We start from the raw sequence: 14,478 nt of genomic DNA on the forward strand, positions 1-14,478 counted from the left end.
TTTTTGTTTTGTTTTCCCGGGAGTTCTAGGGGATCTCGGTCTTCTTTGTTTTCCTGGGAGTTCTAGGGGATCCCGGTCTTCATGCTCCGGGAGGTCTTTTAAGATCCTCACCGGCCGTTTTTGTTTTCCCGGGAGTTCTAAGGGATCCCGGTCTTCTTTGTTTTCCCGGGAGTTTTAGGGGATTCCGGTCTTCATGCTCCGAGAGGTCTTTTAAGATCCTCACCGGCCATTTTTGTTTTGTTTTCCCGGGAGTTCTAGGGGATCTCGGTCTTCTTTATTTTCCCGGGAGTTCTAGGGGATCCCGGTCTTCATGCTCCGGGAGGTCTTTTAAGATCCTCACCGGCCGTTTTTATTTTCCCGGGAGTTCTAGGGGATTCCGGTCTTCATGCTCCGGGAGGTCTTTTAAGATCCTCACCGGCCGTTTTTATTTTGTTTTCCCGGGAGTTCTAGGGGATCCCGGTCTTCTTTGTTTTCCCGGGAGTTCTAGGGGATCCCAGTCTTCATGCTCCGGGAGGTCTTTTAAGATCCTCACCGGCTGTTTTTATTTTGTTTTCCCGGGAGTTCTAGGGGATCTCGGTCTTCTTTGTTTTCCCGGGAGTTCTAAGAGATCCCGGTCTTTATGCTCCGTGTTTCAGGGTCTTCATATTCTGTTCTTTCTTTTTTAAAAGAGAAGTGACATTCATAACAGAGATAACATCATTGTGTAAAGAATGGCGTTATTTTATTCATTTGTGCTTTTCAGAGTATAATATTTTTCTTTACAAATATTTCAAGGGAAATACCTCTTCAAGTGCTGGACATTCCAAGCATGGGACTCAGGGTTTCCCTGCATATCTTCAATTCGGTATACTCCTGGCCTGACCACTTTTGTTATCCTGAATGGGCCCTCCCAGGTCGGTGCCAACTTGCCCATTGCTGCTCTTTTTCTCGTAGCCTCCAGGTTTCTCAGGGCCAAATCTCCCACCTTCAAGCTTCTTTCCCTGACCCTTTGATTGTAATAACGGGCTGCCCTTTGTTGATAGGCGGCAGTTCGAACTTGAGCTTCTTCCCTGATTTCCTCTAGGGCATCCAGGTTGCTTCTTAATTTATCTTCATTGGAGCTTTCGCTGCTGAACTGGATTCGATGTGTGGGGACTTGTAACTCGATTGGGACTACGGCCTCTGTGCCGTAAGCAAGTGCAAAGGGTGTTTCTTTAGTGGATGCTCTAGGGGTGGTTCGGAGTGCCTACAGGATGCTGTTGAGCTCGTCTGCTCAATTCGCCTTTGCCCCATCCAGTCGTTTTTTCAGCCCCTGGAGGATTGCTCGGTTGGTGACCTCTGTCTGGCCATTGGTTTGAGGATGGGCCACCGAAGAAAACTTATGCCATATGCCCATGTTTGCCGTAAATGCTCTGAAGGTATTGCAGTCGAATTGTCTGCCATTGTCTGAGATAAGCACTTTTGGTATGCCAAATCTGCAGATGATATGACCCCACACAAAGTCTATCATCTGCCGGACTGTGATTGTGGGGACTGCCACCGCCTCTGGCCATTTTGAGAAGTACTCCACAGCCACTACTACGAACTTTTTCTGTCCCGTGGTTTTGGGAAAAGGTCCCAGGATATCTATTTCCCATTGTGAGAATGGCCATGGACTGGATATGCTGGACTGAGGAGTAGCCGGGACATTGATGGCGTTAGCAAACCTCTGGCATACATCGCACCTTCGGACAAACTCTTCTGCTTCACTTTTAACAGTGGGCCAATAGTACCCTTGCCTGAATTTTTTATTGGCTAATGTCCCTGCCCCTTCATGAGCTCCGCACATTCCCCTGTGTATTTCTTCCATCACCTTTGTAGCCTCTTCCGGGCTCACACACCGGAGCCATGGGCTGGATTTCCCTTTTCTGTATAAGGTCCCTCTTACTACTTGGTAATTGGTAGCACGAGCTGATATCTTTCTGGCTTCGTTTTTATCCTTGGGGAGCTTTCCCTTCTCTAGGTATTCTAGGTATGGGGTCATCCAAGTCGGACTTTGTTCCACCTGCAACACCGTGTTTGTTTTACTAAAAGCAGGCGTGTGGACGTGTTGTATGTACACTTCATCGGGGAGCTGTTCTAATTCTTCTTTGGACAACCGACTAAGCAGGTCTGCTTCCTCATTTTCTTCCCGTGGTATTCTTTGAAATTTGATGGTAACTCCCCGATCTATGAGTTCAGCCTCTATTGCTTTTACTTTTGCCAGGTAGCTCTGCATGGTGGGATCTCTAGCCTGATATGCTCTAGTTATCTGATTGACCACCAGTTGTGAGTCGCTATTTACTTCAAGATCGGTCGCCCCTACCTCCATTGCCACCAGCATCCCGTTTATTAGGGCTTCATACTCCGCCATATTATTGGAGGCTTTAAATTCTAAGCGTAGGGCGTAGCAAACCTTAAATTCTCCAGGCCCCTTAAGCATTATTCCAGCACCGCTGCCCCCGGCACCTGAAGCCCCGTCTACATATAATTTCCAGCTGAACTTTTGGAAGAGTTCTTCCTTTCTTTCCTTTCCCGATACTTCTGAAGATGATTACCCTTGTTCCTCACTGAATGTGCACTCTGCTATGAAGTCGGCAAGGGCCTGAGATTTTATAGCTGTTTGAGGTCAATACTCTAGGCAGTAGGGGCTAATCTCAATGGACCACGCTAGCATCCGGCCTGAGGTCTCCGGTCTATGCAGAATCTTCTTCAAAGGTTGATCTGTCATTACTACTCCTTGGTGGCCTTCCAGATAAACCCTGAACTTTCGGACTGCCAGTAGTAGAGCGTATGCTATCTTCTCAATATTCAAATATTTGACCTCGGCATCCTTAAGCACCTTGCTGACATAGAAAATAGGCTTCTGCTCTCCTTCTTCCACCCTTACCAATACGGCGCTGACTGCTTGTTCAGAGGCTGCCAGGTATATCAGAAGTTCCTCACCTTCTATGGGACTACTAAGCACGTGAGGCGAGCTGAGATAGCTTTTGAGTTCTTTGAAGGCTTCTCGACAGTCTTCTGTCCATTCGAAGTTTGGCACTTTCCTCAACTTCTTGAAGAACGGTAAACACTTTTCTGCCGACCTTGACATGAATCGATTAAGTGCCACTACTCTCCCGGTCAGTCTCTGGACGTCTCTCACACAGGTCGGTTCTGGCATATTCAATATGGCCTCTACCTTCTCCGGGTTGGGCTCAATGCCTTTCCCACTCACCATGTATCCCAGGAATTTTCCTCCTCTAATGAAGAAGGCGCATTTCGCTGGATTCAGCTTCATTCTGTACTGATCTAATATTCTGAATACCTCCCTCAAATCTGCCACGTGCTGTTGGAAAGTTAGGCTCTTGACCACCATATCATCCACATAAACTTCTACGTTTCTGCCGATTTGATCTTTGAAGATTTTGTTCATCAGTCTTTGGTAAGTTGTCCCGGCGTTTTTCAATCCGAAAGGCATGGCTCTGTAGCAATAAGTCCCATCTTCTGTTATGAACGAGGTCTTTTCTTCGTCCGACCTGTCCATTGGGATTTGATGATAACCCGACATTGCATCCAAAGACGACATATAATCAAAACCGGTCGTAGAATCGACCATTTTATTAATATCAGGGAGGGGATAACAATCTTTAGGGCAAGCCTAATTTAGGTCAGTGAAATCTATGCACATCCTATATTTGCCATTGGCCTTTTTGACTAGTACAAGATTAGCTAAACACTGCGGGTACATGACTTCCCTAATAAAGCCTGCCTTTTCTAACTTCTGCACTTCCTCCCTGGTAGCCTGTTGCTTCTCCCTTCCTACCACCCTCTTCTTCTGCTTTACCGGTCTAGCTTCGGGGAAGACATTCAGCTTATGGGTTATCACCTCGGGATCAATTCCGGGCATGTCAGAAGGCTTCCAGGCGAAGGTTGACGCGTGACTGCGGATCAGGGCCATGACCTCGGTTTTCTGCTCTTTGGTGAGGCCGGCGTTGAGACTGAAGACTTTATCTGTTTCTACTTCTGATAAGGGAAAAATCTCCAGTTCCCCCATCGGCTCTGTCCTGGCCTCTGTTTTCTCGTCCCTGACCTCTAAGACTTCTGAATCCAGCCCTTCCTCTGTTGAGCTTAGCTCCGCTACCGTAGCTAGGTACACTGCCCTTGCTTCCTCCTGGCTTCCCCGAGCTATTCCCACCCCTGCTTCTGTTGGGAACTTCATCGCCAGATATCTGATACTGGTGACGGCTTCAATGTAACGACCCCAAAATGGACCATCATCGGCGCTAGGATTCAGGTCGGCTTAAGGCCGCCAGAACCCGTAGTAAGCCTGTTATACTCTCTGTGTACCTGTAAATCTCATACATGATCATACAGTTTTTGTGAAAATAAAAACTCTTTTCTGAACCAAGGCTTAACCTGTGCATGCACTATCTCTGTCTTCTGTACTCTGTACCCCTGACTAGAGCTTGCTCTAGATGGGTCTCATACCTGGTAAGCCTGGTTTTTTACATACTCTGTAAAACATATACATATACAGATCATGTACATAACAAAAGAGTTATATGAAAACCAACTAAGTCACGCACAACTGTAACTGTATACACAACTAGTACATCTCTTTACTATTACATGTCCACTCTAAGCTATTCTTTCATCTCTAGACTGATCAATCTCCATAGCCTCCCTCACTTCCTCTGATCTTCCTCCTCTAACTGTACCTCTTCTGCTCTCGTCTACAGACCTTCTAGGGTCTATTGACGTACCTTCCCTGCTAGATCTTTGTGACCTTGCCCTTGGCAATGCAGGAGGACGAGCAGCTGGTCTCTCACTATCTGGTGGGACTCCAGTCAATCGAGCTGATCGACGAGTTCCTCGCATCTTAACTCTGGAAAACAACACATAACAGAGCATATCAGGATAAAGTTACCTCATATATTGCAATATAGCACATGCATTTCATGGCATGTCACAACAGCAAACAGACAGGACACAACATCCTATCCTAGTGGATATGTTTCCCTATTGTGCTTGCCTTCCTCTAGCCTCTATGAGCCCGACACTCTCTCTATAGGTCCGATCATGTGAACCTAGGGCTCTGATACCAATCTGTAACGACCCCAAAATGGACCGTCACCGGCGCTAGGATTCAGGTCGGCTTAAGGCCGCCAGAACCCGTAGCAAGCCTGCTATACTCTCTGTGTACCTGTAAATCTCATACATGATCATACAGTTTTTGTGAAAATAAAAATTCTTTTCTGAACCAAGGCTTAACCTGTGCATGCACTATCTCTGTCTTCTGTACTCTGTACCCCTGACTAGAGCTTGCTCTAGATGGATCTCATACCTGGTAAGCCTGGTTTTTTACATACTCTGTAAAACATATACATATACAGATCATGTACATAACAAAAGAGTTATATGAAAACCAACTAAGTCACGCACAACTGTAACTGTATACACAACTAGTACATCTCTTTACTATTACATGTCCACTCTAAGCTATTACAAATCTCTTTACTCTTTCTGTACTCTGCTGATCTCCCCTGTACACTGTACACTGAACCTGCAAGACTGGGGTTAAGGGAGTGGGATGAGCTCTATAGCCCAGTGAGTAGAACAGTAAAAGCAATCAGTAAAACATGATCGTATGGAATGCATCATAGCACAGACAATCCACATCAAGGGTAAACCTGTCACCACATAGTCCTGGTAGCTCTGTGCCAGGGCGTAGAATCGAGCACCTGGTCTTCCTGTCATATATGTATACGTGTATATAACACCTGTGTACTTACCATTGCCAGGGCATAGTCAAAGGCTCCTAGACTTTACTATACCTGCCAGGGCGTAGTCAAAGGCTCTTGGACTTCTCTATACCTGCCAGGGCATAGTCAAAGGCTCCTGGACTTCTCTCAGAGACTATTGGATCATTCAGCATCACCCACATCAACAAATATCTATGCAATGCAACATATTCGTGGACTCTAATGCAAACAACCTACTGTATCCTCATGATGCATGAATGATGCTAAAAGCATTTCATTTCTCAAGTAAAAGAATTAAGTTTAGTTCCACTCACCTCTGGCTTCTGGACTGACTCTGCAGGCTCGGTAAACTCTGGAGCAGGACTCACTGCTGCTCTCTTTGGTTCCTCTGGTCTGTGTAGGCACAGATAAATACAAATGAGGGACCAAACTAGCTTATGACTGACTCTAGTACACTCCCCAAGAATCCTCGTAAACTCACTCAAACATCTATGCAAAGCATGCAAAGGAAGGCTGGACAGGACACTTTCGGTGGCAGGTTCGGCGGCCGAAAGTCCTCTCCAGAGACGAAACTCATGCACCTTCGGCGGCCGAATCTCTACTTTCGGCAGCCGAACCCTTTCGGGGGCAAGTTTCGAGGGCTGAAAGGCACTCCAGAGACGAAAGTCTCTAACCTTCGGCGGCAACTTCGGCGGCCAAAACTCCCCTCCAGAGGCGAAAGTCCAAAGGCTCGGGGGCAAGCTTGGGCAGCCAAAGCCACCTCCTCAGCACATTCGGCGGCCGAACCATTCTTCGGCGGCCGAAGCTGGGTTCATCAGCAAGGCAGAAACTTGCTCTGCCTGTCGCCAAATGGACAAACCTCTCCCAATCTCAACCACCTCAATTCCTCAACTTGCATACACCCAAGTGTAAGCTCAAAGGGGTCAAAAACTACCTAAAAACCCCAACAACACAAAACATATAACACATATACAAGCTTTTCTCACAAAATCATCAAAACCTCTCTTTTTACCCTATTCATGCAACTCTCTCCCAAAACTTCAAAACTCTTCCATAAATCATGAAAACAAGCTCAGGATCTTCACTTACCTCTTGAAAACAAGAAGATGAATGATCCTAACGTGGAGTTTTGAAGCAACTCGCCTTCAAAGTCTCCAACCTTCAAAACTTTGTGTTTTTAGCTCAAAACCTTAAAAATAACATAAAAATCAATCAAATCTTTATATGAGTTGATGAACACATGAAGAAACCTCAAAAAGGATAGGGTCTCACCTTAGCAAGTGAAAGAAACGGCAAAACTTATCCTTTCAACTGACTGAGGGCCTTTTATAGGTGGCTGGCCAGACCAGCTTCGGCGGCCACACGTGAAACCGAAAGCCATGCATGTTCGGCGGCCGAATGTCACCTTCGGCGGCCGAACCTGGCTTTTCTGCCTTGGTTCTTTTCGTGCAAAAACTCTTTTCCATTTAACTAGAAAACATGAAAACATACTTCATGACTTGAGAAAACATAAATCCTACCCGTCAAACGAATACCGACATCCTGAATGTCACCGGACGATAGAAATTCCGATGCCGGACTTAAACCGGGTATTACACTCAAAGTCAAACAGCACAGGTCTTCCCAGGATCGCGTTGTAGCTCAGGGGGAGTTTAGCCACCAGGAACACCGCATAATGGGTGTGAGTCCTTGGTGCCTCTCCCAAAGTAAGGGCTAGCTTTACTTTCCCTTCCACCGTCACTGGTGTTCCTCCAATCCCTTTAATCGGGGCCTGGTCCCGAACCAGTTGCTCTTCAGGAATTCCCATCTGCTGGAAGACTCGGTAAGGCAGCAGGTTCACCTTGCTTCCGTCATCCACCAAGATCTTCTTTACCCGGTAGTTGTGAATGACAGCTTCAATGACAAGGGCGTCGTCGTGAGGCATCTGAACACCTTGAGCGTCCTCCGAGGAGAAAGTGATGGTCGTTAAAGAGTGTTCGACGATCTGCATGACCTCAGCACTGCTGTTTTCTCCCTCTCTATTCCTCTTTTTCCCCCTTCGGCTCATCCGACCCCTTGTGCCTCCTACGATCATATTGATGGTCCCACTGGACCCATCATTTACAGGGTTAGCTCCCGTTCTTCTCGGCGTTTGGACTGCCGGATTGGGCTGAGGTCTCTGTCCTTCCGGTTTCTTCACGAAGTTCTTCAGGTGTCCTCTTTTTATCAACCTCTCAATTTCTACGATCAATTGGAAACAATTATTGGTGTCGTGGCCATGAGTACGATGGAACTGACAGTATTTGTCAGGATTTCGCTGGTCGGCTTTCGCTTTCAAGGGTTTGGGCCATTGTAAGAATTCCTTGTCTTGGACAGCTACGAGCACTTCGGCTCTAGAGGCATTGAGTGGGGTCAGCTTCTCCGGAACCCACGAAGGGAGTGGCTTCTGTTCTGAGACCCGGGGAGGAAAAGGTCTTTGGTCCCTTCGCTCCCAGGGCTGTCTGTAGGGCTCAGGCCTTTTGCCATGTTTCTTCTCGTGCTTCTCCAGCCTCCTTTCCTCCGGGGCTTTCTCCTTACCTGCCACTCCCTTGGCGAATCGGCTTGTCACCAGGGCGTCATCCTGCCTTATATACTTCTCAGCCCTCTTCATCAGCTCGGCCAGTGAGGTCGGAGGCTTCCTGCTTAATGAGCCGAAGAACTCGGTAGAGGTCGTCCCCTTTTGCATGGCCTCCACCGCCCTTCCCTCATCGAGGTCGAGAATCTGCAGGGCCTCCGTATTGAAACGAGTGACATACTCCCTGAGCAATTCATCCCTTCTCTGCCTTACTGTTTCTAGATAGCTCGTCTTCCTATCTGCTGGCACCCCGACGATGAACCGGCTGATGAAGCAAGTGGCCAGATCTCCAAAACTTTCAATGCTTCCGGTTTTCAGGCTGTTGAACCACGCCCGTGCTGGCCCTGAGAGCGTCGTTGGGAATACCTTGCACATCAAGTCATCCGATAAAGTTTGCAGTTCCATGAAGGTCTTGTAGTTCATGACATGCTCCCTCGGGTTACCAGCTCCGTCATAAGCCGCCATTGATGGCATCATAAACTTCTTAGGAACAGTCTCCTGCTGCACCCACTTCGAGAAAGGTGAAGAAGTGGGCAGGAAGGTTTGGCTCTGATCCTTCTTTCCCAGCTCGGCCAAGAGCTGCTCTCTCAACTTCTGTAACTTTTGGTCCATATTCTCATTTTCCAGCCTGGGTTTCTTCTCCAGGGGGTATTCCTCCTCCTCTGCTTCACTTCTCGTCCACCTGGTTGTCTCGGCGGAATAGTTGTCAGCCTCATCATTCTCTATCATCTCCCTCACCCTCCTTCCATGGACTCGGGCCTCCAGTTCTTCCTCTTCCCCGGCTCTTCTCCCCCTTTCCCCGGTACCACGGCTGCTGGTTTGAAGGCGGTCAGGGGCAGGTTGGGGCTCATTGGTTTGGGGTTCTTCTACCACTGGGAGTGTACTCATCGGGGTGCTGAGGCCCCTTTGTTGCATTATCTGCCCCAACCAGTGGGCGGTGTTCTGTAGTTGAAGGCCCATGGTTTGAAGGTCCTGGTTGGATAAGGTAGCGGTGGGAGCATTCCCTGCCAAGCTTGGCGAGGGATTGAGAGGAATGGGCGTTTGGTTGTTTAGTGTTGTAGGGCTAGAAAAGGAGAACTGCTGCCCCTCTTGGGCAGAGCTCAGGTCATTTGGGATGTTAAGGTTGCTTTCATTGTGATTAGCCATCGTGGATCTCAATGGGTTTTGTTAAGAGTGGAATTCCGGTAATGAAAAGATCTCATTCGTTTCCCACAGACGGCGCCAATTGATGATCTGAGATCCAGAGAAATATGGTTTTACAATGGGTTCTGTAAAACTGAAAAAAGTTTAGACATAGAGGAGAGTATTTCTCCTTTTATATGTTTCCTTTTGTCTGCTAGTAACGTGCTAACATAACGTATATCGTTGGTCCACCTGTCCCTGCTACGTTGATACGGACGTACGAGGGAATCAGATCTCTGCTCCATGCGTAACGGCCTTTGATTCTCCCTGTGCGTGTGTAGATGGGCCCACAAGACAGGTGGATGAATCTTCCTCCTGGTTCCGGGCTGGGCCGGAAGATAGGAACAAAGCTAGGCCCAAAGGGGGTCGGCCCGAGGAGCAGTGAAGGCTGGGCCGACCTAGTTGAGAAATTCAAAGGGGGCCTGGTATCGAGGATCGAAATGGCCTGACCTGTCAGTGCAGAGAATGTGTGGGCTTTCGGATGATGAGCCCTTATCGCGGGCTTGGCCCTTGACCGGGATGGAGAAACCCAGCGATCATCAAATATAACATATTATATTTAATAAAAATATTTTAATATTTTATTTTATTAAATTTAAATCAGATTTAATTCACTTTCAAAATTAATTATTTATTATATAAAATTTAATTTAAAATTTAAATTTTTTTCATATTGTTAGTGTTTATTATTATAAAAAAAAATAAAGGTTGAAAATTAAAAAATTGAAACACTTTAATTGGAATAAAAATACTAAAAATAAAATAAAAGCCTATTAAAAAATACAATCAGCTAAATTAAATTAAATTAAAACGATTGAGTTCAATTTTTTTTTTCTTTCAATTTAGTTCAATTTCCATAAATTTCTAAAATTCAATTTTTCTCACCCAATATGTCTAAAAATAAGAAATAAGAATACCAAAAATGGAAGATTTAATTTAATTTAATTTAAACAAAAAACAAAATAATGATTCGAAAAGAAAAGAAAAAAAAAAGTAGTTGAGGTCTGTAACTCCAGCTTTACCCAACTTTTTATAGTTTTGGCAAGAAAAAAAAACACCTTTTATAGTTGCTTATACCTGGATAATAAGCAAACCTCTCAAATCATGGTCAAAACGACACGCAATTGTACAGTCAGATCCAATTGGCTGCCCCACTGCCAGCTAATTTTCCTTTTTTATTACTATTTTTTTCTTTTTTTTTTCATTCTTTTTTAATTTTGGTTGACTATTAATTCTCTTAAATCAATTAGTCAACCTAAAAAAATTGATTTAATTCATTTTAATTACAATTACAGAGAGAAAAAAGGGAACAAAAAACGACTTTCATCTTTAAAACGCGTAGAGTTCACAGTAATAAAGCAACGTTGAGAGAGTCGTTTTCCCCTATCACGGCCCATCTCTCTTTTGCCACGCAATTTCTCCTCCTCTTTCCCCACTCTGAATTTCTCAACTGCGGCGGCGGTGGGGGCGGCGACGACGACAACAATAAGGAGGTGATGTTGCGGCCTTACTACAGGCCGCTTGAGCGATGCTTTGGGAGGCGACCTGGCGGAGGAGGAGGTGGTGGTGATGGGTTGATGTGGCATACGGATTTGAAACAGCACGCTTCCGGTGACTATTCTATCGCCGTGGTTCAAGCCAATTCTAATCTGGAGGATCAGAGTCAAGTGTTTACGTCTCCTTCCACTACTTATATTGGGGTTTATGATGGTCATGGTGGTCCTGAGGCTTCCAGATTCGTTAACAAGCATTTGTTCCCATTCATGCACAGTAATCCCTAATTCAAATTATCTGTCTGTTTCTAATCTGTTTCTTTTTGCTAGAGCTTTGTTTCTGTGCAACCTGTCCTGAACAGAGCAGAACAGGACGGACAGAGAATCTCTTTTAATTTTGTTGTGTTTATGTGCAATTTGCTTTTGTTCAAAGTTATTCTCGTGAACTCTTTTAGAAACATTTGTCAATAGTAAGCATCTATTTGTCCTTTTTCTTATTAACCCATTATGATTTTTGTTAGCTTTCTTTATATGATTCTTTTGTTCCAACTGAATTTTATGATTGGTGGGACAATACTAGAATTGAATCTCTTATTGTTTTTGGCTCAAGGAGATAGAAATTACACCAAACTTTCAATTTTTAACAAGACTTCAGAGTTTTTTTATTTCAATTTGGATTGTACTAAATTATTTGTTTGAATCACAGAATTTGCTACAGAGCAAGGGGGATTATCCGTGGATGTGATAAAGAGGGCATTTAGTGCAACCGAGGAAGAATTTTGTCATTTAGTGAAGCGATCACTGCCAATCAAACCACAAATTGCTTCTGTGGGATCATGTTGTCTAGTTGGAGCAATCACAGATGATGATGTCTTATACGTTGCAAATTTAGGGGACTCAAGAGCAGTTCTTGGACGGAGAGTTTATAGGGATAAGAAAAAACCAATTGTAGCAGAGAGGTTATCAACAGATCATAATGTTGCTGTTGAAGAGGTTAGGAGGGAAGTGGAGGCACTCCATCCTGATGATTCGCATATTGTGGTGTATACTCATGGAGTTTGGAGAATTAAGGGCATAATTCAGGTACCCTTGAGTTGAATTTTTTCCCTCTGCATTTTCTACTTAGTTACCAATTTGGCTGGTTAAACGTTGTCAAGTTATTGAATAATAACCACATTGCTTTAAATGGTTTTGGAGTCGATTCTTGAGATGGGTCAGCATATTTGTGTCTTCAGTTGTTAATGTGGTGATAATTTGATTATGTTGACTATTGTATGAGAATGAATTACTTGAATAGTTCTCATGATTCATATTCTTATCTGTTCTTTTGCTCTATGGATACAAATGTACTTCATCGAATCCCATTATCTGCTCTCTCTCTGCAAAGCAGGACATTGTCTATTCTTGAGATGAACACAATTATGCAGACCACTTTAAGCATAATTGATAATGATTCAAAATAATTTTCCCAATATTACTAAATTGGGTTCTTGTAATTGTATACTTAGATTTTGATTCATGATCAAGTTAAAATATGTGATTTTGATACGTGATCGAGTTAAAATATGTGTCCTTTTGCTGGTGGCAGGCCATTATTTTCTCTCATGTCCAATGTTCATAAATGTAGAGGAACATTCCAGATGTGTGATCCTTAACCTTTTTCGTATTTTCTATTTCAGGTATCAAGATCTATCGGTGATGTTTATTTGAAGAAACCTGAATTTAACAGGCACCTCTTTCCGCAATTTGGAGGCCCTATTCCTTTAAAAAGGCCTTTCGTGACAGCAGAACCCTCAGTACTCATTAGACAGCTGAGACCACAGGACTTGTTCCTGATCTTTGCTTCAGATGGTCTTTGGGAACAGTTGAGTGATCAAGCAGTTGTGGAGATAGTTTTCAAATATCCAAGAGCTGTGAGTTCCTTGTTTTTGACTTAAGCAGCTAGGCAATTAAGCAATTTAAACTTTGATTCCACCTGGGACAAATAATTCGATATCATATTTAAACTAGAAGTTTGATTGAATTGCGTTCCTTGAGGAGAAGTATATTTCTGATCTCTCAAACAAAACAGCCAGTTCATTTGCATTGAGAAATGACTTAGAAGTCTGCTTCAAATTTTCAATTACGTTTTATTCTGATGTACTTGGAAGATTTTTGAGTAGTTTAGCTAATTGTGCCATGCCTGATTTGAACTTTCAGGGGATTGCTAAGAGATTGGTAAGAGCTGCTCTCCAGGAGGCTGCAAAGAAAAGAGAAATGAGATATGATGATATAAAGAAAATCGACAGGGGAATAAGGCGTCACTTTCATGATGATATCACTGTGATTGTGATTTATCTTGATCACCAGAAAGGTCCTGTAAATGGTGGACCAAACCGAAACACGATTGGCTGCACCACTGCACCTGTTGACATTTTCTCTCTAAATGCAGACTGAGTAGAGAACAATTTGCTTGAGTCAATTTGTTGAACAAAAGAAAAGCCTTTGGATTATACATGAAAGAGTTGCAGATTGGTGCTGAACATAAGCCTTTGAATTCACATCTATGTACATACGTTGATGGATAGGTGGATGCAGATGGAAAGTGGATTTTCATTTTAAAGTGCCTTAAAATTTTCCATATGAAGATCATCTAACCATATTTTTCTTCAGTTGTTTTTGGAGATTATAGCACCAATTTTGTATTTATTTATTTGTTTTGCGGATTTAGAAATTACTGCTCCTTCCCGATATGTTGTTGTCTACAGGAAATATGTTGCAGCATTATAAAGCCATAAATATCAACTTAAAATATAATTTCTTTAAATTAAAAAAAAAAAAGTTAACTTGAAATAAAGAAAATCAAGAATTTAGTTCTTCTTACTAGATCGTTTGGCTTAAATTAAAGAGATTTCATATAAAAACTCTTGAGGTTGATTCTTTCACAAAATCAAATCAATTATTCATTCCTTCGGGATTAGGAAATTTGGAACATTTGGTTAAGTTGGATCTTGGAGACAAAGACCTCTCAGGCCCAACACTTTTGTCTTTAGTCAATTCAGCTAATATGGAAGAAATGATCCTTTGCCCATGACCACATCAACGGCTACATTCCTTTCAATTTAGGAGATTTGAAAAAGTTACTTAGGTTAGATCTTGACATGAACAATCTCATAGTTCAATTTCCTCATCCATGGAATAATTGACCAACTTTTTCAAATCTTTTAAGTTGGAAGAAATACAACCAGTGATATGATATTCCCACCATTTTCATTCAACATACGAATAAAAATAATAAAATGATTTGATAGTTATTTTCTTTTATTTTAAAAAAAAATATATATATTAAATAAAGAAAACAGAATAAGTATGACCAATTACGCCCATCAAACCTCTCACTACACCTAAATTAAGACTCTTTAGTTAAAAGAATATTACCAAATAGAGTCCGGAGGCTCAAATCAAATAGTAAGACTACCATATGATGTAG

General features: G+C 43.4%; 2 protein-coding genes across 2 annotated transcripts; one reads left to right on the top strand and one right to left on the bottom strand.

Moving 5' to 3' along the window:
• Positions 1–7,290: 7,290 nt before the first annotated feature.
• Positions 7,291–9,063, bottom strand: LOC122724815. Its single transcript, XM_043960676.1, has 2 exons — positions 8,927–9,063; positions 7,291–8,320 (listed from the first exon to the last, which is right to left on the bottom strand). The coding sequence occupies exons 1-2, from the start codon at positions 9,061–9,063 to the stop codon at positions 7,291–7,293; spliced, it is 1,167 nt and encodes a 388-aa protein (XP_043816611.1).
• A 1,794-nt stretch (positions 9,064–10,857) lies between these two features.
• On the top strand, positions 10,858–13,739 carry LOC110625095 (probable protein phosphatase 2C 63). Its single transcript, XM_021770630.2, has 4 exons — positions 10,858–11,286; positions 11,716–12,092; positions 12,689–12,922; positions 13,209–13,739. The coding sequence occupies exons 1-4, from the start codon at positions 11,013–11,015 to the stop codon at positions 13,443–13,445; spliced, it is 1,122 nt and encodes a 373-aa protein (XP_021626322.1). The 5' UTR covers positions 10,858–11,012; the 3' UTR covers positions 13,446–13,739.
• Positions 13,740–14,478: the final 739 nt, after the last annotated feature.

The sequence above is a fragment of the Manihot esculenta genome, chromosome 10 (genome assembly GCF_001659605.2).
Source record: "Manihot esculenta cultivar AM560-2 chromosome 10, M.esculenta_v8, whole genome shotgun sequence".
In the NCBI taxonomy this organism is placed as follows: domain Eukaryota; kingdom Viridiplantae; phylum Streptophyta; class Magnoliopsida; order Malpighiales; family Euphorbiaceae; genus Manihot; species Manihot esculenta.